Source organism: Dendropsophus ebraccatus, chromosome 1 (genome assembly GCF_027789765.1).
Source record: "Dendropsophus ebraccatus isolate aDenEbr1 chromosome 1, aDenEbr1.pat, whole genome shotgun sequence".
NCBI classification, from domain to species: domain Eukaryota; kingdom Metazoa; phylum Chordata; class Amphibia; order Anura; family Hylidae; genus Dendropsophus; species Dendropsophus ebraccatus.
The window spans coordinates 188,482,250-188,507,159 of NC_091454.1; the positions used below are offsets into that span (position 1 = coordinate 188,482,250).

Consider the following 24,910-nt stretch of genomic DNA (forward strand, 5'->3'; position numbering starts at 1 on the left):
TTAGAGCTTTATCCAACTTCAGCAGCCACCGCTAATCAAATGCCGAACGTTCGGGTTCGGATCGACTCAAGCATGCTCCAGGTTTGCTCATCTCTAATAGGCATCCATTCAGTTTTTGATCCTCTACCTTCATTCCCACAGAAAAGGAGGTTAGGGTATAGCTGGACACACTCAAAAAAACTAGAGACCCAATCCCTTAGAAGATAAATACATTTGAAGGCTATGTTCACCCAACTTAATTTTTGTCTAAAGAACGGGCTCTGAATGGAATCATTATCCATTCTTAACTGCAGGGGTGGCATAGCATTGAAGTCAATGCAATGCCGCCCGCTGTGATCACACAGCATTATGTTAACACCCATTCTTTAGAACGGGCGTTAAAATAATGTACATGCCTATTATTTCCGGACACTGTCCACTGAACAGCGTCCGGAAATAATAGCTGATCACACAATGTAATGTGTGGCAGCTGCACTTTACATTGAAGTGAATGGCTAATTGATTTGTGGGCACACTCAACAGTGCTTGCCAGTCAATGGTAAAAAAAAGAACGTTCCTGCAGCCGATACAGATATATTGGCTGCAGGAAAATCCTAAATGCAGCCCGCAGGCCGACAGTTTAACAGCATACGTTGCTATGAAAAGGACGTTGTTAAACGTAGTGTGGATATAGAAAATAGAAAATTTTGCCCATGTATAAATTACATTTTGAACATTCTCTTTTACATACAGAGTTTTTGTACCAGTGCAAAGACTTCTGCCAAAAACTGTTATGCAAGAACCCTACCAGTATATCAACAGGACGTACTGTATCACAGCATATCACTTCGTATGTGTACATGTCTGATCTATAGGTAGGCACAACTAATAAGCAGAAGTGTTTTTGATAGCATATACCCCAAGATATTGGCTACAGGTGTCTACGAGAGCAAGGAAAATGTATCATATTCAAACAGCACAAGCTGCTTCGGGAATTTGTTCTGAGTATTGTTGTATTTCCCATTTTCTCAATAATTTACCCGTCTGGTTTGAATGTGGAAGATAATACTTACAAGTTAACACTGCTGTGAGCTAAAACGCTGTGTGATGTAAATGTAACCGTGGTGTTGTGATGATTGACAGCTTCCCTATAAATATGCGTCTGTCAGAGCCGGAATTGTAAAGAATGACGCACACGTGATGCAGGCACCCCAGGACTTCTCAGTATACTGCTGGTACACGGTTTATACAGACACTGGGTCTGCCTGCACGTTGCTCGTACATACTGTAGCCCGATGCTGGGCACAGCTGGGTTATATTGTAGCTGCACAAAGGTAAGAGGGTTGTGAGGAGGACTCTGCAATCCCTCAAGGCTTTACACAGTGGGATACAGTGTAAATAATATTGATCATATGGACTTGTGGTTCAGGTATTTTTGGATCTCTCCACCACATGCTGGTTCATGTTACGAGCGAGCGTCAGGCGTAACATTCTGGTAATTGTAGTAATTAATAGAAGAACAGAATCTGAACTTCTTGTTCCATGGCTAATTCCCTTCCCGCAAGTCCCAGCAGGAAACTGACAGAAAAATCCCAAATACATGATGAATGAATTCTAGAGTTCAGCTTTGTCACGGATAACACATGCTTATATTATATAAGGGGCTTGATTTATCCCCACCTTCCAAATGATAAGAGAATTTGATGTTTACTAGATCAAAAGTCAATGGCTGTTATGCAATGTATATTGAAACACGTCACGTCATTATCTCTTATTTAGTTTTGGTAGTTGTGGTTGCTCAACCTTCTTGCAGGTATTAATCAGCTTTAATCATCATGGAAAGTAGTAGTGTTGATTGAGCACCTATATGCTTGAGTGCTCATTACTCGAGTTTTCAATACCCAAGTGCTTGACGTTAGTAACAAGCTCCATTGAAATCAATAGGACAACCGAGCATTTAACCTGCTGCCCCCAGCTTGGCAGAGTGAAGGGTGCCTGATTCACCTTTAAAGAGGACCTTCCCCCCCCCCCCCCGCCAGTGCCAGGGTGACAGGCTCTTGACCCCCCGCTGGAGTACCTTATACGTACCTGGTCCCGCTTCTTGAGACGGTCAGGTGACTGAGATTTCAGCGCCCGAAGCCCGGCGCGCGCTCCTGAGATGAGTCCAACTCTCATAGAGAATGACTGGTGAGTCCGATGCTCCGTCATTCTCTATGAGCATTGGACTCAGGAGCCCGCGCGCGCGATCAGGTACGTATATGGTGCTCTAGCAGGGGGTCGGGAGCCTGTCACCCCAGTACCGGGGGTGACAGGTTCCCTTTAAGTGACTTATTGCATTTTCTTTTCACTTATTTTATTTTATTTTGGACCTTGAAGGGATGTGTTAACGAGATATACAAAAATTTGAAGGAAAAATGCTATATGTTTACATCTTGTGTGATTACTGGTGGGTCTTACTATTCCACCCTATCATTAATGCCTGGGGGCATCTAAGTACAGACAGTCATTATTAGGGCCCCAGGGAGGCAACTGCAATAGGTAAAGTATGGTTATTCAGCCTAATAATCCGCTTCTATTTCTTACAATTTTCCCAATGTCTGAAACCCCCCGGAAATTAATTGACAGCCGGCTTATTGTATTTTTCATTCCCAATGCTCTCCGGTGCCAGCTCCAGTCCTCCGCTCGCTGAAAGCCCACTCAGCCAATCACTGCGCTGTCCTGCCACAGCCAGTGATTGGCTAAGCAGGCTGTTACTGAGCAGGGGACCAGAGCTGGCAGGCATCAGGAGAAGCACTGACAGGTAAGTATGTCTGCTTCTGAACCTGTTTAAATATTCGTGCTACTATACTGACACAGTGTCACTACAGCTCGAATATTTAAAAATCATCCGAGCACCCAGAGGTGCTCATTTGAGCATCAAGCTCGATCGAGCGAACTGAGCATACTTGCTGTATACTAATGACAACTAAAAGCTTATCATTTTCAGGGTCAGCAGAGAACTTCAAAGTTTTCTGACAACTGTAACTAAAGAAGTAAGAGGTTTAGTTTCTGCCCCTTTGCTGGAGTGATGATGGAGTTTTCATTGCCAAGTCCTCCTCTGATATAAATGACTTTATTTGATGTGAGAAATGTATTGAAATCACAGACAACTTAATGCACCCTCCTAGACGTGCAAGCAGTAGTCCATCATGAGTCTAAGCCACTAATGGAAAGTACAATAATTTACAACACTTTAAGTCATTGAAACACATAGTTATACAATCAATAAGTATATTGCACTTTGGCCTGTGCAAAATAACACTACTTTAGGTGGCACATACAAATAGCCATATGCTCGGGGATGAAGCAAGCTTATGGCTTACATCCTGAATGAAATCTTTAAAGAGATGAAAGCTTCACCCAGAGATAAGTATCTTCCGTTTTAGGTCATGCTCGGAAAGATTGCATCAGCGTGGATGACCTTTTCTCCCAAAGCTTATTATGTGACTCAGATTTTAACAGTTATTCCTATACAGCCAACGCATAAGATCTCATTCTCAAAGGCCTCCTGGGGCAGAGTCTAAAATGTCTGCTTTTGCCCTCTAAATCTTGGTGGTGTCTATGGTGCACTTCAAGGAGCACCATAATACGTCATACTTCTTAGATGCCCTGCAAGTTAGACATGTGTATAGAAGTAGATAAAGATGATAATTCATGTGCCCAGCTGGAATAAAAAGGGCTCATGATCCAAAGACAGTTCTTATGAAATAGGGATAAGGCATCAAGTTTTCATATATTGAGAAGATAAATAAATGGATGACATTCCCCGTCATGACGGCTTTCATGTTGAGTTCCTATAATTAATAAATAAGCAGAACTGGACTGTGGATGCGGTGAGACTTAGGATTGTCTCGTCAAATTTTAAGACTGTTCAAAGGTAAACTGAGGATAAAGAAAAAAAAAATTTTTGAGAGAAAAACTTAAAGGGATATTTCAGTGTTTGGTGAAAAAAAATCCTTTCTTCTTCCTACTTCTGAGACGAGAGCCTAGTTCAGGACCTGCTAGTGTCCCATTTTGGCCAGTGAGTGGGCAAGTAGGGGGTAGGTCAGTATAGCATTTTTATCTGTTTTTCACTAGAAAGAAGAAACACTGGACTCTTCACAGATTTGATTGTTGCTAGGGGAACTCCACCAATTGCTAAAATCAATTGTACTGAGGGTTTTGCCCCTTTGTTTCTATTTCGTTCTCCTCATATGATCTTGCTTATATGTGCAGATTCATAGAAGGTAAACTACTCACAGAGCCAATCAGATATACAGGGGTACTAAATCCAATTAAATCTCTTGATATAATTCTGGGGCTGCATAGAAAGCAATAACCATTCTATTCTTTTCTAACCACTTTACCCTCAGGACCTCCTGTGAAATCTATGGAACTTTTGCGGAATGCTCAGGCCACTAATTCTGATACGGACTTGTCTTGGTAGTAACAGCCCGCTCAGCCAATAACTAACTGAAGCAGGGCAATGCAGAGTGATGTTAGGTAAGAATAGGTTGTTTATTATGCAGTCCCAGCACTATAGCAAAAAAATTTAATTGAAATAGCCAGAGTACCCCTTTAAAGGGGCGCAAAGTCTCACCAATAAAAATATTTGTTATATTGCAATGACTTTAAAGAGTTAAATGCAGCCACTTACCATACACCACAACTGTAGCTGATGCACTCCGCCTCTTAGCAACAATATTGGATGCCATGCATGTGTAGTTTCCAGAATCAGACAAACGTGCGTGTCGTATGATAAGGTTGTGATCAGCCCTGGTGTCGATATTTTCATCCTGCAGGGCGTCAATTGGTTCTTCATTTTTAAACCATTCAACCTAAAATATATAATATACAAAAAAAGAATTGTTAAAACATTCATAGCCTATATACAATACCTCATATAGATTTCTATTTAGATATGTTTTAGATTTATTTAGGTATATTTTAGATTTATTCTTTTACATATTTCAAAGTTATACTATAGACTATACATTAGATACAAAACTTATCATGTGTCTTTAGGACATGCTAAAAGCATTTTAGGCTACGTTCACACACAGTAAAATAAAAGCAAAAAAAAAGTCTGTGGGAAAAAAAGTCTGTAAAAATATCAGTGTGTATATACACACACACACTGATATTTTCCCACAGACTTCTTTTTTTTCCTTTTATATGTGGGTCAAGAGTGATTTTTGCCAACCGACCCTTTTGTTGTGGGACTGATAATCTGCTCCAAGCCCAATGACAACCTTTTACTATTAATGTGAATGGAGAGAATAGGAGACATAACTGTCGGACTAACGATTATTTGGCCAACAGTTCTTGGAGTTATTTAAGGGCTCTCCTACATGGGGAATTTATAACCTGATGAATTAGCATGTGCTAAATTGTCTGGTAAGGGAATAAAAGAATTAGGGGTCGAAATTTTACATGCCTATAGATTTTAAGAACACCCATTCAGTATGTGTATGAAAAGCCATGGGTGAAAAGCTGCCATCAATAGAGATGAGCAAGCCTCAAGCACGCTGAGGTTTGCCAGAACCCGAACGCTCAACATTTAAGTTACCAGTGGCTGAAGAAATTGGATGAAGGGAATCCTGGCAAATATGGATACCGCTTATGTTTATATCCATGTTTTCCAAGCAGTTTTAGGTTCTGACAAACCCGAACGTGCTTGAGGTTCGCTCATCTCTAATCATCAACAGATTGTATGAGTTCTGTACATTTTAGTAAGGTACGAAACACGTAGTAACTCTTCTTTTGCTTCCAGCTTCCTCATAACCCTCTCAGTAGGATATAGACATTTCTATAGAAGTGGTCTAGACGAGGTTTTTCGATGAAGAGCCTTCGTAAAATTGTGTTGCTCCAATCCAGCTGACAGAGATATGATCTTGCTAGCGTCTAGTTATCCCTGGTTTTATTGGTACACAATAGTACCTGCGGCTTCTAATATCTAGGGAGCCATACAAAGGAGGCCGGAGAGCAAGTCTTAGCTTGTAAAAGGACAACCTCAGCAATGTGCAGTCCCCCTAGCTTCTAGTCTCTCCCGTATTTCTATCATATTATGTAATTCATGGTTAGAACGTATAAGGTGTTAGAGACACATAACAGTGCAAGATTTAGAAGAACAAAAGCAGTAACTGCACATAAACCTATACTGGAAGCAAAGGTATCACGTAGAGCAAATATAGCCGGTCAATGTCGGGTCAGATTGAAAGCATTTCAAGGTCCTGATGATGCTCTATACTATGCTGTTTTATGGCCCATTCTGTTGGAATGAAGATGTAATGCCTGATTTTTATAGCAGTGATCAATGTTAACAATTCTTATAACGCTTTGGCCCGGTTTCAACATCAAGTACAGTATCAGCATCTTAAAAGCATAAGACTTTCAAGGGCCAGAGAGAAAGCACGTTGACGATATAGGCAGCGTTACCCACTTTTTACTGTCTGCGTGTGTCACCGATATGAAGACCTGTTTATAATGATATATGAGACATTTTTATAACTTTGATTAAACTTTTTCTACAGGATTCTGGGTAGACATTTTACAGCAAGTTCCCTGTGGTTTTGTTACAGTTAAAAGTGAAGAAAACTCATTTCTCCTTCTAGACACTAACACCTGAGGAATTGACATTCTGCTAGGTAAAGACTTCATGAAGCAGAACCGGAGATGACAGTTCTGTTTCCCAAGACATTTAGCTGTAGCTATAGGCCTTGCTGCAGAGACCTTTTAAATGGTCAACTTACTACCTGCCATGGTCTTTACCATATAGCTTATGGGGAAACATAAAATAAGGAAAAAGTTTAGTGACATGTAGATTGTAATCCCTCGTGGACTGGGTCCTCTCCGCCCTGTACAGGTCAGTCTTTTGCCTTCATGTAGTGTGTTCTAATCTTGTATTGTTCCTGCTTGTTACCCCTATCTATTGTATAGCGCCCTGGAATTAAGGGTGCTTTATAAATAAATAAATAATAATAATAATAAATGTTTCTTTATGCACAATTGAAGACATACTATACTATGGTAAAGAAATTCTCCAGGACCTCCACTAATCCCTTTGAAAGCATTGATACATTGAGGTATAGCTGCAACAGTAATCTACCAGCAGATAATGTATAGTTTTGCTAGTAATATAAGACACTAATGTCAGTAAGCTAAAAGATATTCAAGTTCAATGGGCTATTCACTGTCCTGAAATGGTATCACTATGCTATGGCAGGGATGTCAATAGATGTAGTCTAATGGTTAGGCAAAAACACTAGAAAAAGCATTGCATTTTTGTGGACAGACAAAGTTCTTATGTGCCTTGCAGAAACCTATACATTTTTTTTTCTTCTAAATTGAGTATATTTCATTGAAACATCCTTTCAAAGGATGGCTACCGATCCAGCACTGGAGAGGCACCCGGAGAGGTGAGTAGAGTCGGATTTTTTTGCTTGATGATTAGATGATAACCGCATTCACTGTGTAGCAATAGTGATGTGTAACTGCAGCCCAGCTTCCATTCAAGTGAATAGGAGCTGAGCTGCAGTTCCAGGTCACCACTGCTACACAGTGAACAGAGACAAACTGTTCACTGTGTAGTGTGGCACCAAACAGATGATGGTGTCGAGTGTCTGCACCCCATCAATAAGTGATTAATGAGCTATCCCATGGTTAGCCAGTCAGTTTTGCCAGAAAAAACTCTTTAAAATGATACCGTCACCCTCTTAGCGCTATGTAAAAAATGCCCTGCATTTTGTATTAGCGGTCTTCTGTATCAGAATGCTGAGGCTGTTCTGGGAGCAGTGGTGTTAGGAGTTCATTCTTTCCACATACCCTCCTACAGGTCATTAGGAGGTAATTCCTTGGCACCACTGCTCCCAGAATAACCTCAGGATTCTGATACAGAGGGTCATAGACACTAAATTCCAATCCTTTTGGAAGGTGGGTGTGGAAGGGAGGGAATAATTTAATAGATGTTAATAAGCCCCAGGAGGCTTACATTTTCAGCAATGAAGCCAGCAACAGCAGCTGCCAACAGATCTCGGCAGCAGCTACAGGAGCGGGTGAGTGGATGTCCTGCACCCACTGTGGAGATCTGTCAGTGGCTGCTGCTGATTCAGTGGCTGTCATTTGTGTTCTCCCAGGACGACCACTCACTGCTGAGCCGATTTGTCGGTGGTGGTGACTTGTCTTGTCTCGTGGAAATGTCTCTGTCTCCAACCAGGGCTGAATTACCAGCTGCTGCTGCCCTAGGCACTAAACCTTAAGACCCCCCCATCTTGCGGTACATGGGGGATCGGGGTGTCGGCAACATGCATTTCTCTACATGTAGAAACATTGTCTGAATCACATTTTTCATGTTTTTTAATGGCTTAAAGGGGTTATCCAGTGCTACAAAAACACGGCCACTTTCTTCCAGAGACAACATGACTCTTGTCTCCAGTTCAGGTGTGTTTTGCAATTAAGCTCCATTCACTTCAATGGAACTGAGAAGCAAAACCCTGCCCAAGCTGGAGACAAGAGTGGGGCTGTCTCTGGGAGGAAGTGGCCATATTTTTGTAACATATAACATTTGTTTTATAAGATGTTCCTTTTTTTTCGGGGGGGGGGGGGGGGGGGGGGGGGCACTTATAAAGTAAAAAATTCATTACTGGGCCTATAACTGGTCAAAAGGTTTTTCCAACCAAATTGTTGGGCCAGAGTTTTCATAATACATAGAGGAATTTTGTATTTCTTTTTATTATGGTTATATGAAGTATAATAGCTATTAATAGTATTGTATTTTGGCTTCACCAAGCACCAAGGATATACATTGTTATACAGGCTTAATTGCCAGGGAAAAATATCTATTTACAAACATGATGAATCATGGTATAATTTTCCTCTGTTGGATTTGCAGAAAAGAACTGATTAAAGAAAAAAAACAACTGTGAAATTCGGAGACATAGAGATGTATGGTAGAGGGCACTCCAAGTCCTATTATGGTTCAATGTAAAAAAAAAAAAATCGTAATATGGACATGTGCATAAGCTTTTAGTATGAGTTCTTCATGAGTTCTTGCTATTTGGAATAAACGCCATCATCTGTTCTCAATTGAATATGAGCAATAAACAAAATGTAACAGAAACACTTATATTTAATGGCCGCATGAATATTATTCGGAATGGATGCAATTATACAAGATTATAATATTGTATCTCAAAGTACAAACATAAAATACAGCACTGAGCACGTAAATCTTAAGAAATATTGTGGATAACTTAATAACCAATGGTATAATTGCACAGCAGGAGGCAGCCTGTCTACCTATATCTGAACCATCACCTATGAAATATCTAGAGAACACGTATGTACATTGCATTGTTTGGTTTAACCTATTCATGTGAAACCCATTTATCTTCACTTCTCTCCGCTATGCAGCATCTGGGCAGATTGTGAAAGCTTTGTACGTACAGATATTTACATTTATGTAAAACCACAGCTGTACTGTAGAAAGGCTACATAAATTACGACTCCGCATTACGGCTTATGGTAGTCTGGGAATGCATACAGAGCGCATTAAGGAGGAATGCAAAAAATTTAATCCCTTCTGGAAAGAAAAGGAAAGGCCTATTGTTGTGTCTAGCAAGGAGTAAAGCATTGCGCACATAAAATCAGCACATTTACGAAGGCACAAGCAGCATCCGTTATCCCAGACCTATGTAACAATACACAGCATGTATAGACAGTATACTTGTGTTGAGCACTTAAATGTTTGAGTGCTCATTACTTGAGAAACAAACCACTAAAATTAATCGGAGATTTGAACGTCTAACCAGGTGCATCCCGCCACAGTTCTAACATGTCTTGCAGAAACCTGTTAAGTTTTTTCACTCTAATTTTTGTATATTTCATTTTAACATTCCTTTAAGAGACAAAACATACAAAAAATAGATCAAAAATGTAATTAGTTTTTATGGCAGGAGGGAGATATGACTGGTTGGCCATCAGATATTGAAGGTTTATGGCCCCCAATACCCGAGCACCACAAGGTGCTCAGTTGAACTTCAACCTGAATTGGGAACCCCTGGATAGAGCACTGTGCTTGACCGAGTAGGCCGGGTTCACACACTGTATGACAGCGGTCACTCTGTGACACGACTGTGTCATAGAACAGCCGCTGTCTGTGAAATTCATCCCAGCCGATACTGCAGTATCGTCCAGATGAACTTCTTTTTTTTTTAAATTGGAATGCGAGTGCATTTGGGGGTGCCTGCATTCCAATTACCTATAGCAGACATTGTAAAGTGCAGCCGGAGCTGCACTTTACATTGTCTGCACTGTCAGTTTTGCGTGGCTTGTATTTAATGAATAGCGGCTGCACAAAACTGACATGTCAATTTTCGGTGTATACTGAGATTCCGTATTAATCAAGATATTCAGCCACTTCATTAAATAACAGCCATGTTGCAAAAATGCAACTATGGCCATTGTTTAATGATTTTTTTTTACGTAGTGTGAACTTAGCCTAATAAGTGTTCAGATCCTGGATGATCACTAGAAAAAACTGGAAGAGCAATAGGCGGTTGAGAACTTCTGTCCCTGCTGTCTGCCTGCGACCAAGATGGTCCCTTTAACTTACATTGGGAGTGAGTCTCACTCACATGGCACAGAGCTGGAAGAGAGTATGCTTAGCATGCACTTCTCCTCCTGGCTTATTCTTGTGATGGGGATGTGAACACGACATTGGAAAAGTATTTAAAGTGATAGTGCTCCTTTAAGCATAAATAATGTCATGTATTTAAGCACATGAATATGTGCCACCACTCAAACAACTTGGTATTAACTGGAATAATCCAAAATACCAGCTAGTAATTCTTACACAACCAGATTCCTCCTCAGCTCTGATAGCTACCCCATTGGGTTCTACCACCATCCAGTATCAGGCCATGTTATATAGCAACACCCCAAAAGAGACTCTTCCCCCAGAAGAGAAAAGATTTGTGATTTGGCTCGGATGTCTCTTCTGGGGGAAGAGTCTCTTTTGGGGTGTTGTGTGATTTGTACTGTACATCCTTGAGCATAGAGTGTTTTTTAATTCTTGGAGGTGATTCAACAAAAGTTTTTCGGTTTTAGTTTCATGTTATATAGCAGAGTACATAGCATTAATGCTCCTATCGTGTTAGGACCAGGTATGATAAAGGGGTAAGTATATGAATGACTCTGGTCTGAGGTCTGGATATTTTTCATTATTAAAGTCAGGGGTGTAGATTTACAGGTTTGATTTGGGGTTTGAATTTATTTTATTAGATTTTTTGATTTATGAGGACAGGTCTTAGGCATACACATTGGGGTGTATTGTGTTAGAGTTAGGCAAAGAAGATGCCTGCTTTAAGACATTGCAGAATGACTGGAGTTCAGGCAGGGGTGGGGGGAGAGAGAAAATGGACCCACCAGCACACTCATTTAGAATGCATGTGGCAAGATGACTTGACATCTTCCCATTTGCACAGCCAATCACAGAGACATGTTGAATAGAGGGGCTCACTTTAGCTCTGGGACCATAGGAAGATTTCTCTGCTCCCCTGTGGTCAGTCTAGTTCTATGTGGATTTATTTAGGGGTCAGGCTTAGACTTTGAATTTAGGGATCCTGTCTGGACTGGTCTAGATGTATTTAGGGCTCTGGTTTGAGCTCTGAATGTATCCAGTGGTCTAATCTAAAGTCTGAATCTATTTAGCACTCTGGTCTGGTGTCTGAATTTATTTAGTTGTCTGGACTGGGGTCCAAATGTACATAAAGTTTTGGTATGGGGTCTTAAAGAATATAGAGGTCTGGTCTTGGATCTGAATTGACTAACTAGAATACTTGATGGGGAGATTGGTGCATCACTAGCACATTAAAGTGCATCGATCCAGCCCTGTTGACTGTAATTGCTGTTACTAATTATCTTCTTTTTTATATTTATATAATGTCTATAGCCAAAACCATGGGTGCTAATCTCAGTGTATAGACTGAAGACTAGTGATGAGCGAACATGCTCGTCCAAGCTTGGTACTCGTTCGAGTATTAGGGTACTCGATGGTACTCGTTACTCGGGCGAGCATCTCGCAATACTCGAGAAAATCTCATCATCCGTTTCCTGTAAGTTTGGGCGCTATTTCTCAGCAAATAAACATGCAGAAGACTCTTTGGTACATCCTGCGATCACGTGGAACCCATACATGTTGATAGCAGCGATTGGTTGGCCAGATCAGATGACCCTGCCATATAAAAATCACGGCCGTTAGTGCTCGCTTCAGACGGATGCTGGAAGAGATTAGGGACAGAGCTGCTGCTGGTCAGGGAGAGCTTTAGGGAGTCCAGGTTTAGAGTTCCAGTAGACAGGGAATAGTAGCGAAACAACCAAATAACCCTTGTAAGGGCTTCAAATCGTTTTTAAATTGTATTAATACAGACTGCTGGCTGGGACTTGTAGTGCAGCTACCACGATTTCAGCAGCACACTGAGGTGATCGGCTGCTGGCCGAATGGGGACATTAGGTGTTGCATACAGACCCCTAAGAAGTGCTCAGTACTATTTTATTGGGCCCTCTACTATATTTTCTGATTTCTGTATTTCTTACACAAGGCATAGCTAAGTTCACTACTGCTTCCACAGTGTAAAGGGGGTGTCACAGAATGTATTGGTGCAGCCACCAACAGATTGTATCTCACAGCCCCCTAAAAACTACTGGGCCCTCTACTATATTTTCTGATTTCTGTATTTCTTACGCAAGGCATATCTAGGTTCACTACTGCTTGTTCAGCGTAAAGGGGGAGTCACAGAGTGTGTATAGGTGAAGCCATCAACAGATTGTATCCCACAGCTGTTGCCCAGAATTAAGCATAATGTTGCCATTAGGCAGCCTCAGCGGCAATCATACATACTGCCCATGCTGTTTCCTGTCCATTTCCATGGTGTTTCCATCATTTTACTCCACATTGACAGGTTTTCACACGACCTTCCCTCTACCTAAGTTGGGTCCCCTCAGGGGCGTTGCTAGGATCCTAAAACATCCGGGGCCCGGGCCCTCTGAGTTTCTCTCCCCCATTTCTCTCCCCCATGCTTTTCTCCCCTGTTTCTCTCCCCCATGCTTTCTCCCCTGTTTCTCTCCCCCATTTTTCTCTCCCCCATGCTTTCTCCCCTGTTTCTCTCCCTCATGCTTTTCTCCCCTGTTTCTCTCCCCCATTTTTCTCTCCCCCATGCTTTCTCCCCTGTTTCTCTCCCCCATGCTTTTCTCCCCTGTTTCTCTCCCACATGCTTTCTCCCCTGTTTCTCTCCCCCATGCTTTTCTCCCCTGTTTCTCTCCCCCATGCTTTTCCCCCCTCTTTCTCTCCCCCATGCTTTTCTCCCCTGTTTCTCTCCCCCATGCTTTTCTCCCCTCTTTCTCTCCCCCATGCTTTTCTCCCCTCTTTCTCTCCCCCATGCTTTTCTCACCTGTTTCTCTCCCCCATGCTTTTCTCACCTGTTTCTCTCCCCCATGCTTTTCTCACCTGTTTCTCTCCTCCATGCTTTTCTCCCCTGTTTCTCTCCCCCATGCTTTTCTCCCCTGTTTCTCTCCTCCATGCTTTTCTCCCCTGTTTCTCTCCCCCATGCTTTTCTCCCCTGTTTCTCTCCCCCATGCTTTTCTCCCCTGTTTCTCTCCCCCATGCTTTCTCCCCTGTTTCTCTCCCCCATGTTTATCTCCCCATAGTTATCTCTCCTGTTTCTCTCCTCCATTTCTCTCCTCTGTTACTTTCTCCCCTGTTTCTCTCCCCCATGCTTTTCTCCTCCATGCTTTTCTCACCTGTTTCTCTCCCCCATGCTTTCTCCCCTGTTTCTCTCCTCGGTTACTTTCTCCCGTTTCTGTCCCCCATGCTTTCTCCCCTGTTACTCTCCCTGTTACTTTCTCCCCTGTTTCTCTCCTCCATGCTTTTCTCCCCTGTTACTCTCCCCCATGCTTTTCTCCCCTGTTTCTCTCCTCCATGCTTTTCTCCCCAATGCTTTTCTCCCCTGTTTCTCCCCCCATGCTTTTCTCCCCTGTTTCTCTCCCCCATGCTTTTCTCGCCTCTTTCTCTCCCCCATGCTTTTCTCCCCTTTCTCTCCCCCATGCTTTTCTCCCCTTTCTCTCCCCCATGCTTTTCTCCCCTCTTTCTCTCCCCCATGCTTTTCTCCCCTTTCTCTCCCCCATGCTTTTCTCCCCTTTTTCTCCCCCATGCTTTTCTCCCCTTTCTCTCCCCCATGCTTTTCTCCCCTCTTTCTCTCCCCCATGCTTTTCTCCCCTTTCTCTCCCCCATGCTTTTCTCCCCTTTCTCTCCCCCATGCTTTTCTCCCCTCTTTCTCTCCCCCATGCTTTTCTCCCCTCTTTCTCTCCCCTATGCTTTTCTCCCCTCTTTCTCTCCCCCATGCTTTTCTCCCCTCTTTCTCTCCCCCATGCTTTTCTCCCCTCTTTCTCTCCCCCATGCTTTTCTCCCCTGTTTCTCTCCCCCATGCTTTTCTCCCGTTTCTCTCCCCCATGCTTTTCTCCCGTTTCTCTCCCCCATGTCTCTCTCCCCCCTTGCTTCTCTCCCCCTGTGCTTCTCGCCTGTTTCTCTCCCCCCGTGCCTGCTCACCTCCTTCTAGATCGCGGCTGCTGTTGTCCGCCTCACCTACCGTAGCGGCCGGAGGTGCTCCTACAACTCAATCAGCTCAGAGCGGGAGCGTGGGGCCGCTGCGGTGGGCAGTGCCGCACGCGTTAATTGGATGCGTGCACCACGGCCCACCGCAGCGGCCCCACACTCCCGTTTCCGCTGATTGGATGGAGGAGCGTTTCCGGGCGCTGCGGGCGGCCAGTAGGTAAGGAGGACAGCAGCAGCTGCAATCTGCGAGCCAGATGCGGCCATCAAAAGAGCCGCATCTGGCTCGCAAGAGCGGGGCAGAAGAGATCTGGGGCAGCAGGAATTTTATTAGGGGCATGAGCCCCGAATAAAACTGCCTAGCGACGCCACTGGGTCCCCTGCAAAAATGCTCGAGTTTCCTATTGACTTCAATGGGGTTCGTTACTCGAAAACGAGCACTTGCGTATCGGGAGAGCACCTGAGCATTTAAGTACTCGCTCATCACTCCTGAAGACCTTATTCCTTAATAAATGACACTGCACCAGCAATATACAATATGCAATAAATCGATCTATATTGTAGCTCTCACACAAGACTCAGATATGTCAGTATCACTGAACACTGTAGTCATACTTTCTATAACACAGCAGTTGTTATATAACAAGGAGGCACATAGTATTCATTCCTGTGTACCTACAGCAGCTTGTCTACAGGTCACATACTTATAAATAGACCATAGCTATTTTGGCATTGTTATTTATTGTAGTTTATGCCAGGGTTTCTTTTTGTGTTAGCAATAAAAAAATATAAAAGAATCCTTTGAAAACAGAACATTAACACAGTAGGATTCACGTTAACTCACATAGTATCACTGTTATCTATGACATATATTACAGGATACCAAGAATTTTTACTTTCATTGTAAGGCTTTTCAAGTTGCAGCAACCAAGTGGAGTATTTAATCCACACTTGTCTATTCTTTCTGACTGACCTGGGGGATATTATAGTAAGGTGAGAAGACCCAGACAGTAAATTACATATCTATATAACTTTCTGAAACCTGTTGATTTGCAAGAAAAATATTTTTTTTCTTAAGTACCCCTTTAAAGGTATTTCCTATTAGGATATAGCTCTCTGTTAAATAACATGGTGACTGTGATGTGGTCCTGTGACCTTGGTGCAATGGCTGTGTAGTATGACAGTAGGGAGATGGAGGCACTGTGGATATGTGTAGACTATTCTTTTCCTCCATTGATTTGATCTCCTTCTGGTTTCCTCTTTGTATTATCATTTTTATGCATTCCCCTTTGCCTGCATGTGCTTCCAGGAGATTGTAGCTGATCTAGGCATGTGCAAAAACCTTATTGGATTCTATAAGGTGGACAGTACCAATGGCGACGGGTTATTAAAACAACAACATCAAGATATTAAAACTTACGATGTCATAAGGAGAATGACAACTCCTCTTTTACAAACACGAATAACTAGGTTCGGAGGGCATATAGTATCCATCTGCTTAACTGACAATACTAAGTCACTATTTGAATAATTTAAAAACTTTAAAACAAACTATAAACTGTCTTTTGTAGAAACAGGAACTTTTCTATTAGTATATTATCATATGTGGGATTCAATGCTATATAAACACAATGTATGGCTCTACAGATGACAAAAGAATAGCAATTTATAAAACGTTGCCCAAGGAGACCTTGATATATCGTACATTCTTGTTATGGAATACAGTGGTAATTGTTGCAATGGGCAGTTGTATAATGCTAAGCTATGAGAACACATGATTGAATAGCAATACAAATTGATGTAGTAGTCACTGTTATGTGTGAGTTATATAATAACACAAATAGCATGAGAAATAAAATCAGCTATTTTATAAAAAAAAAATGAAGAACTCCGGCCAAATCTAAAAATCCTTGGCAGGCGGTGGTGGGGAGGACATAATATAGGATTCATACTCACTTATCCCTGTGTCCCTGCAGTGAAGCGTCATCGCTCATGGACCCCTGCGGCCTCCTGCAGCTCCTGATCCAATGACGTCAAGTCCCGACTCAGCCAGTCAGTGACTGGGGTAGGACAACACGGGCAAGGTAATGGGTAACCATGCCTTCTTTATGATGTTCTCCCCACCCCTTGGCTGTCTGGGATTTTTAGATGTTTCCTGTTGACTGAATAATGGCCACACAAAATAAACAGGTCAGTTTTTTGTGAAGCCGCATAGAACACCAGACGTAGTGTATACAGAGTGCATACACCATGGCCAGTGTTCTAAAGACTTCAGTGTAATCAAGCATTGTTAGTTAACGACGGCCGTTATTGCTGCAGCAATGCTTGTTGTTGTAACTAAACCATACAGTGTGTGAACGAGACCTAAAAGTGAAAAGTTCTGAAACAAGATGGCCCTTGTAAGATTGAAGTGTTTAAGAGGAAGGTGCTGGGATGACTTGGACTTGAAAGTTTCATGCTTTATGTACATTCACAGGATCAGCAATACAACGTTTTGACCTCAAGAAGTCTTTTTTAGGCAAGTTTGAAACTTTACATTGCTGTACCTGTGGATGAAACAAAGCATGCAAATTTCATCACCTACGGATTCTGTTGGACTACCCTCTTCAAGTCAATTTGCCCACAAACGGTATTGTGGGCTATCCGGCGTATATCCTACCTCTACCACCTGGCCAGACCAAGCCCTTAGCAGATCTTCATATGATGCTGATGGACACATTTTGGTTTGACACTTGATAAAGAGACCGGACCGGTCTCGAAACGCGTTTGGTCGCTGGCATAATTCTTTTAATAAATTTTATGATATTCTTTTTTTATCACTACTACCTCTTAGACCTGTGCCTGTTTTACTCCTCTTGGAGTGGAAGAGGATACTGACTGTCATTTTGGTTTGGCCATTATCATTGTAATTGCATTAGCTGAGTGTGAGTGTGACTATGGACACTATCCACTAACCCCCAGTGGTGGAAGCATTTTTAGGAACAACACCACTTTTTTTTTTTTTGCATGTGTGCTACAAACAATGGGGGGAATTTATTAAAAGGCTAAAATGCCTTTTTTAGGCACAGATGGGCCTGATCTACGTAAATATATTTGTAAATGGTCTATTTGCGAATATTTTATTCACTTTGGGCCCATCTGCGCCCCTTGCACCAGTGGGGAGCGGAGAGGGGGCATTACAGGGGGTGCGGCAGAATGCAGAGGCGGCGCAGGCCTCTGCGTGCGCCGCATTTATAATTTTTCAGGCTGAAAAATTATAGTGAAACCTACGCCAGCTCTGAGTTGGCGTAGGTTTCACTTTGTTCGCTCGGACGGGCTCCCTGTGCGTACGGGATTTATGTAGAGGCAGTGCACCTCTACATAAATCCTCTAAGCTCCGGAGCTGCGGGGACATTTGTAAGCCCGGCATAAAAAACACCGGACTTAATAAATGTCCCCCACATACTGTATGTTCAAATGACACAAAAGTGGGGAAAGTTGGTTCTGCCAGCTGTCACATGGGTATGGCAATTATGAGGGTGATGGGGCAGATTTATTGCAGATATTTCTGTGACTCAATGGAGCGTAAATAAATCTATTAACATGCTACTGAAATAACCCTATTTGGATAGACAGAACTGATTCTCAGTGGCAGAAATGAATTTGCCTCGTGAAAATACCCTAATACTGAATTCCCGGTAACATTGTAAAGTAGTAAAAAGAGGATCCAGATGGACTTGCCCTTCAACGTTGGTTATAGTTGAATGTTACCCGGATCACCAACTGCTCATTTATTCCCGCTATGGAACTACATGTATTATCTGAATGTAAATCACTTTTAATATATTGACCCTTGCTGTGCTGAGAGATAAAACAGCTTTTATACCGTACCTTGCCAGAAATAGATGAGTCGCTTTCCTATCTTTCGCATTTAAAAGCTTTGTAGCTTCCCTATAATGTTTGATTTGTGACAACTTAATATTAGCTTAATATTCTGCAGGCATAAAGCTAATGTCCCACGTTTCATTCTGTTGCATAGAGATAAAGAGTAAAGACTTAGAAATAAATGGGAAGAGTTTAAAGGAAGAGGTCATTGCACAGACAGAACCAGACATTAACACTATCGTCACCCAATGCCACCAATGTCATCCGTGTAAGTCACAGAGGGCTGTGGAAAGACCTCAAAAGAAGTTCAGGCGGCCATGTTAAATGTTATATCAAGAAATAAACATGATGAAACAGGAATGGAGCTGAAGTCATAAAATCTTTGTGACATACAAGGAAAACACACATGCCCCTTTTATTAAAAAAAAAAAAAAGTTTGGAGTACGTTCCCATAACAGAAACATAAAAATAAGAATAAACATTATAATAAACATTATTTGTTGCCATTATTACCAATAATCTTTTGGTGGTAAAATATCATCCATCCAGAAAGGTGGCCGTTATTTTCCCAATGTATGGGAATGCAACCTTCATAAGTCCTAGGGACAGATCAAACGTTTCAATCCATTCGGTCTGAGTGTTCAGACCCTCATCGATTGCTAGATAGATCCAGGAAAAGTAAATTCTCTTCCGGTTCTGTGTCACGTGACAAAGCCTCTTGCTTTGTCTAACATAGATACAAGTCTTTAGAACCTTCTCAACCGTGGTCTGAGTTTTCCAAAGTTCAATTTTAGGAACTTGAAAAAATTTTAATAAATCTTAAAGGGTTATCCCAAAATTAACTCTTTCCCGCACGAGGACGTAACTGTACGTCCTCGTGCGGGTGCGGGCGTTCAGAGCGGGGCCGCGCGGCGACCCTGCTCTGAACCGCGCCGGTCCCGGGTGCTGCTTGTAGCCCGGGACCGCCGTTATTAGCGCGCATGGTCCGATCGCCGTGCCCGCTAATACAGTAATCAGATGCAGCTGTCAAACATGACAGCTGCATCCGATTACCGGATACAGCATTTCCCTGGTGTCCCTGTCTGATGCCGGCCGGGGACTCGTCCAAGATGGTGCCGTCCCCGGCTCGGCACTCATTTGTTTCCGGCTGCAGCAGCCAAAAGCAAATGAGTGCCGATCTCATTGATCTTTGCTGTATATCTATATAGGGAAGTGTTGTTAATACAATAAAGGTCTGAATCACCCCACTTTTCCCAGGTTATAAATAAAAGTAAACAAATAAATAAACATGTTTGCTATCGCTGCGTGCCTAATCGCCCGAACTATTAAATAATCACATTCCTGATCTTGTACGGTAAACGGCGTCAGCGCAAAAAAATCCCAAAGTGCAAAATTGCACATTTTTGGTCACATCAAATCCATAAAAAAATTAATAAAAAGCGATCAAAAAGTCGTATATGGGCAATCAAGGTACCGATAGAAAGAACACTTCATGGCGCAAAAAATGACACCTAATACAGCCCCATAGACCAAAGGATAAAAGCGTTATAAGCATGGGAATAGAGCGATTTTAAGGAACGTATATTTATTAACAATGGTTTGAATTTTTTACAGGCCATCAGATACAATATAAGTTATACATGTTACATATCGTTGTAATCGTAACGCCTTGAGGAACGTGAATAACAAGTCAGTTTTACCCCAGGGCGAATGGCGTAAAAACACATTCCCCCCAAATAAAAGAAATGCGTTTTTTTTTTTTTTTTCAATTTCACCACACTTTGAATTTTTTTCTGGTTTCGTAGTGTACTTTATGCAAAAATTCAGCCTGTCATTGCAAAGTTCAATTAGTGAAGCAAAAAATAAGGGCTCATGTGGGTCTGTAGGTGTAAAAATGCAAGTGCTATGGCTTTTTAAGCACAAGGAGGAAAAAACGAAAACACAAAAACGAAAATTAGCCTGGTCCCGAAGGGGTTAAAATGTATTCCATATTCACACGAGAAACAGTAACTAGCGTTCGCTTTATCAAGGAACATTCCTTGATAAAGCGAACGCGAAACGTGCGTAGGGTGAGTAGGTAGAGGGGACATTGTGTATGTTCATTTACCAGTGGTAGATACCTATTTATGTATATATATATTTTTTTTTTCTATATTGATTACTGCTTTTGTGGATTTGCTGTAACACTAATTTAATTTAAGTCGAACCCTTTCTGAGTCTGTTATTATATTATTTTCAGCACATCAAAAAGTATATTTTGGATTTCTTCCACATCTTTTGCAGTGGTTTATATTTTATATACCTAAAGCATATTCGGTTTCATTAGTTACTTACTGGTATCTCTCTGTTTGTTTTCGCACGTATATACATATATATTTATATATCTATCATGAATATGTGCAATATACTATTATAAAAGTGATATGTATATATAGGTTATCTATTTTTGATTCATGTCCCCTCTCCCCAATTTCTGTGTATGGTACTGTTCCTTCGTCTCCAATTTTTAATGTAACTTTTTAATTGTGTAATAAATAAAGATTTATTGTGATACATTATTTATTGTCCAGCAAAATTTCTTCGGGATCCCCTGCGTGGATTCCTTTTTCTTTATGCTAATTCACACTCAAAAAGTTAAAGCGTTAGATAAGGTCCTTAAATTGGACACCGACTAAGGCTATGTTCACACAACGTGAACAACCGGCCGTTCTCTGCCCGGGTCATCCTGGCCGGTACTTAAGTACCGACCGGATGATCTTCCGCAGAGCTCTGATGCGGGCGCAGCAGTGTGCACTCGCATCAGAGCTTCCCATAGCACACAATGAAGCGAGCGGCCGGAGCCGCTCGCTTCACTGTGTGAACTGACAGGGTGTGAACTGTCAGTTATTTGTGGCCCCGCATGGGATCCTGTCCGGAGCGTGTGCGATGTGTATACGCTCTGGCCGGGATCCCATTGAAAATGAGGCATTGTTCCATTCCGCATAAAGTACGGCCATTGTTGTCGATGGCAACAACGGCCGTACTTTTACGTAGCGTGAACATAGCCTAAAACAGTGTTTCTCAACTCCAGTCCTTAAGGTCCACCAACAGGTCATGTTTTGAGAACTTCCTTAGTCATTCACAAGTGATATTACTGTACTCAGTGCATCAGGTATTACCACAGCTGTTCTTTGTATGGAATATCCTGTTGGTGGACCTTAAGGACTGGAGTTGAGAAATACTGGGCTAAAAAGAAATAACCACTCTGTGGAGTCTTTATAAACTCCTTAATCCTGTGGAGTGGATAACTATTTTGTTGGCCAGGAATAGACTACCGCCAATACAATACAGCCTAGTCTGTCCTTTCAGATTCTTTAGCTTTTAGCTTTGGATATTATTATGTTTTTTTTTGTTTTTGTTTTTTTTTGGACCCTGTTCCTGACAGATTAAGTCTTCACCGTGTTTCCTTCTTCTTTTCCATAACTTCAAAACACTTCAATGCTGAACTCTAAAACGGATCCTTTAATAGCGCATCCAGGCACACACCATAGCCATTGGATTAAAATATATTTTAGGAGTCTCTGGTTCCTACCAAATCTTCAGAGATTGATCATTTAAAGGTTAATTTCCCTATAACCTAATGTGAAAGAAGTCACCTTAAGTTTTTAGATATAGAATTAAACAGATCCTATTTATTGTAAATAACTATTTCACCTAATACCGGGCTCCGCAGTAGAAAAACTTCTAACCTTCCCCATCCTCCTCCTCCCCCCACCCTCCCCTTTATGTTCAGCTGCCGCTTCAAGTGAGGATGGTTTTATTAGCATTAAATTAACTTCAGAGGCTCTTTTATGCAATAATTAGATTTTTTCCCCTCTCTTTTCCAATCGGGTTTGGCTCTTTCCAATTTCTCCCCTTATCTTTATGAGCCTGGTGCTCATGCATTGCCCTCGCAAAATTGAAGGAACCGTCTTGTGTATGTGCATCTGTGTTTTTCTAGTTAAGTTATTGGCTTTTTTTTCTCTCCCAAACGCTTTTAATTTGTGTGCTGAGTCTAAGAAGGACAGAATCTCTGGAGCAGAAAAGTAAAGGGAGACGCTGGCAGAAGGAGATGGGATTTTTTTTAATAAGATACATTTATTTTGCTGGATGTTCCCAGACATACAAATTTAAGCTGTTAAACCAGTGTACCAAATAGATAGGCACCATGTTTTACTAACAGTCTGTCTTGATACATTTTGAGGTGTACAGATAGATAGATAGATAGATAGATAGATAGATAGATAGATAGATAGATAGATGAAAAATTTTTCACCATAAGGGTCTCTCCTTGATTATCGTTACTTAAAACCACATTCAGTATTCTATACCATAGACCCTGCTGTTCTGCCAATGGACATTTGACTGTTTATATGTCAAGTATTACCTTTCTATATCACAACACAGTACTACACTGCATTATATTGTGGTTTCCAAATGTTATATAGGTTGTTCAACGCACTGCTTAAAAAAAAGCCATATAAAGAGGTACTCTGGAGAAGTAAAAAAAAAAATAAATAAATAAATAAATAAAGATCAACAGTTGTCAGAAAGTTATATAGATTTGTAAATTATTTTTTATTACAAAATATCACATCTCCCAGTACTTATCAGCTGGTGTGTGCCCTGCAAAAGTGGTATATTCTTTCCAGTCGGACACAGCGTTCTCTGCTACCACCTCTGTCTGTGAAACTAGTTTGGAGAGATTTGCTATGAGGATTTGCTACTGTTTAGGACAGTTCCTATCATGGTCAGAGGTGGCAGCAGAGACCCTTGTTCACACTTGTCATTTGTAACTTTTAACAACTCTTTTTGACTTTCTATGTTAGGACTTGCTTTATCCAGGTCACTTATCTCTTTCTTCTTTCTTATTTTGGGAATTTAGAACCAATTACCAGTTTTCCATAGAGTTATGCTCTCAAGTTACAGTATCCTTTATAAGTGTTGTCCCAAAACAAATTAATATAGTAACCTGAGGGACCATTCTAGCCATATAGCGCAGATAACATAAAGCACACATTATACCTCGGAGAGAAATCCAAACCACTTTCTTTTACAAGGAACATTTTACAGTAAGAAAATGTTCTTTTTAAAGTGAGCTTTTATCTGCCATGCCTATACATGCCAAAGGATAAGCTCTTTGGGAAACATATCAAACATCGAGTTTGGTGCAATTCAGGAAAAGCTGCCTGTGAAATGAGGAATTACATTTAGTGATGTCTTCTCGATTTCGTTCTGAACTGCTCGCCGCTGTGAATGAATCAGCCGCAAATTTTACAATGTGTAAGGGGAAGACTTTAGCAGAATTTAAGACCATCTGTCAAAAAGCTGAAGAGGAAATGAGTCTGGATATACAACTAAAAGAAAATGAAATCAATCATTGAGGTAAAGAAGTTGTCTCGCCAATGTCCAATTGGACAAATGTGGTCCTGTAATAGATGAAAAAAAACAAAACAAGAGAAGGATAGTCATTTTGGCTGGCTATACACAGACTAAAGGCTGTATTACACGTAGCGATTATTGTTCAAAGGTTCGCAGTAACGATTGTTCGCTAGCGATAACTAGCGATTTTTTAGCGAACGATTATGAAGTTATTACATTCACTGATTGCTGTTATGAACAATGGATTTTACGCTGTTGTATGGTCGCTAATCGTGCCTCAGGACAACCTTTACAACATGTTTTATCGGCGAACGACTTATTACATGAACAAATATGCAAACAATCAGCGAACTACCAACTATAATTGTTCAACATGTTGAAAGACCGAAATGAATGGTTTTTTATTAGTCGTTTTGGTGAATTTTTAAACGATAATCGTTCCGTGTAATATGGCCTTTAGTCTGTGGAAAAATGACACTCTGACTTAAAGGTTAAGGCTATGTTCACGCTACACGGCCGGGTCACGGAACGGCCGGTCTGTGCCCAGATCATCGCGGCCAGTTCTTAAGTACCGGCCGGATAATCCATCTGGCCGCAGAGCTCTGATGCGGGTGCATCAGCGCGCGCCCGCATCAGAGCTTCCCATAGCACACAGTGAAGCAAGCGGCCGGAGCTGCTCGCTTCACTGTGTGAACTGACAGGTCTTTCTGCGGCCGGAGTTCACTAAATTCAGGCCACAGAAAACTGACATGTCAGTTTTTTTCCGGCGCCACATGGGATCCGGCCGGAGCGTATACGATGTGTGTACGTTCCGGCCGGGATCCCATTGAAAATAAAGCTATGTTCCACCCCTCAAAACTACGGCCGTAGTTCTGCGGCGAGAACTACGGCCGGAAGTTTTACGTAGTGTGAACATAGCCTAACTCCAGTTAAGAAAGATTTAACCCTGTTCAAATCCCGCCCATAATCTGAGCCTGTTTCAAATAGGTTTCTATTATATGAATTGGTCCGTTTGTCTGTAGTACATCCTGACTGACACCCCTA

The 24,910-nt window shown here is 41.7% G+C and overlaps 1 protein-coding gene across 4 annotated transcripts in view; it reads right to left on the minus strand.

Annotated features, from left to right (window-relative positions):
• The window catches only part of UNC5D (unc-5 netrin receptor D), a 477,260-nt gene that overhangs the window by 151,091 nt on the left and 301,259 nt on the right, over positions 1-24,910 (minus strand). For all 4 annotated transcript variants that reach the window (XM_069956215.1, XM_069956352.1, XM_069956101.1 and 1 more), the window contains exon 5: positions 4,655-4,835. In XM_069956215.1, the coding sequence (XP_069812316.1) occupies positions 4,655-4,835 (181 nt within the window). The remainder of the gene's footprint in view (positions 1-4,654; positions 4,836-24,910) is intronic.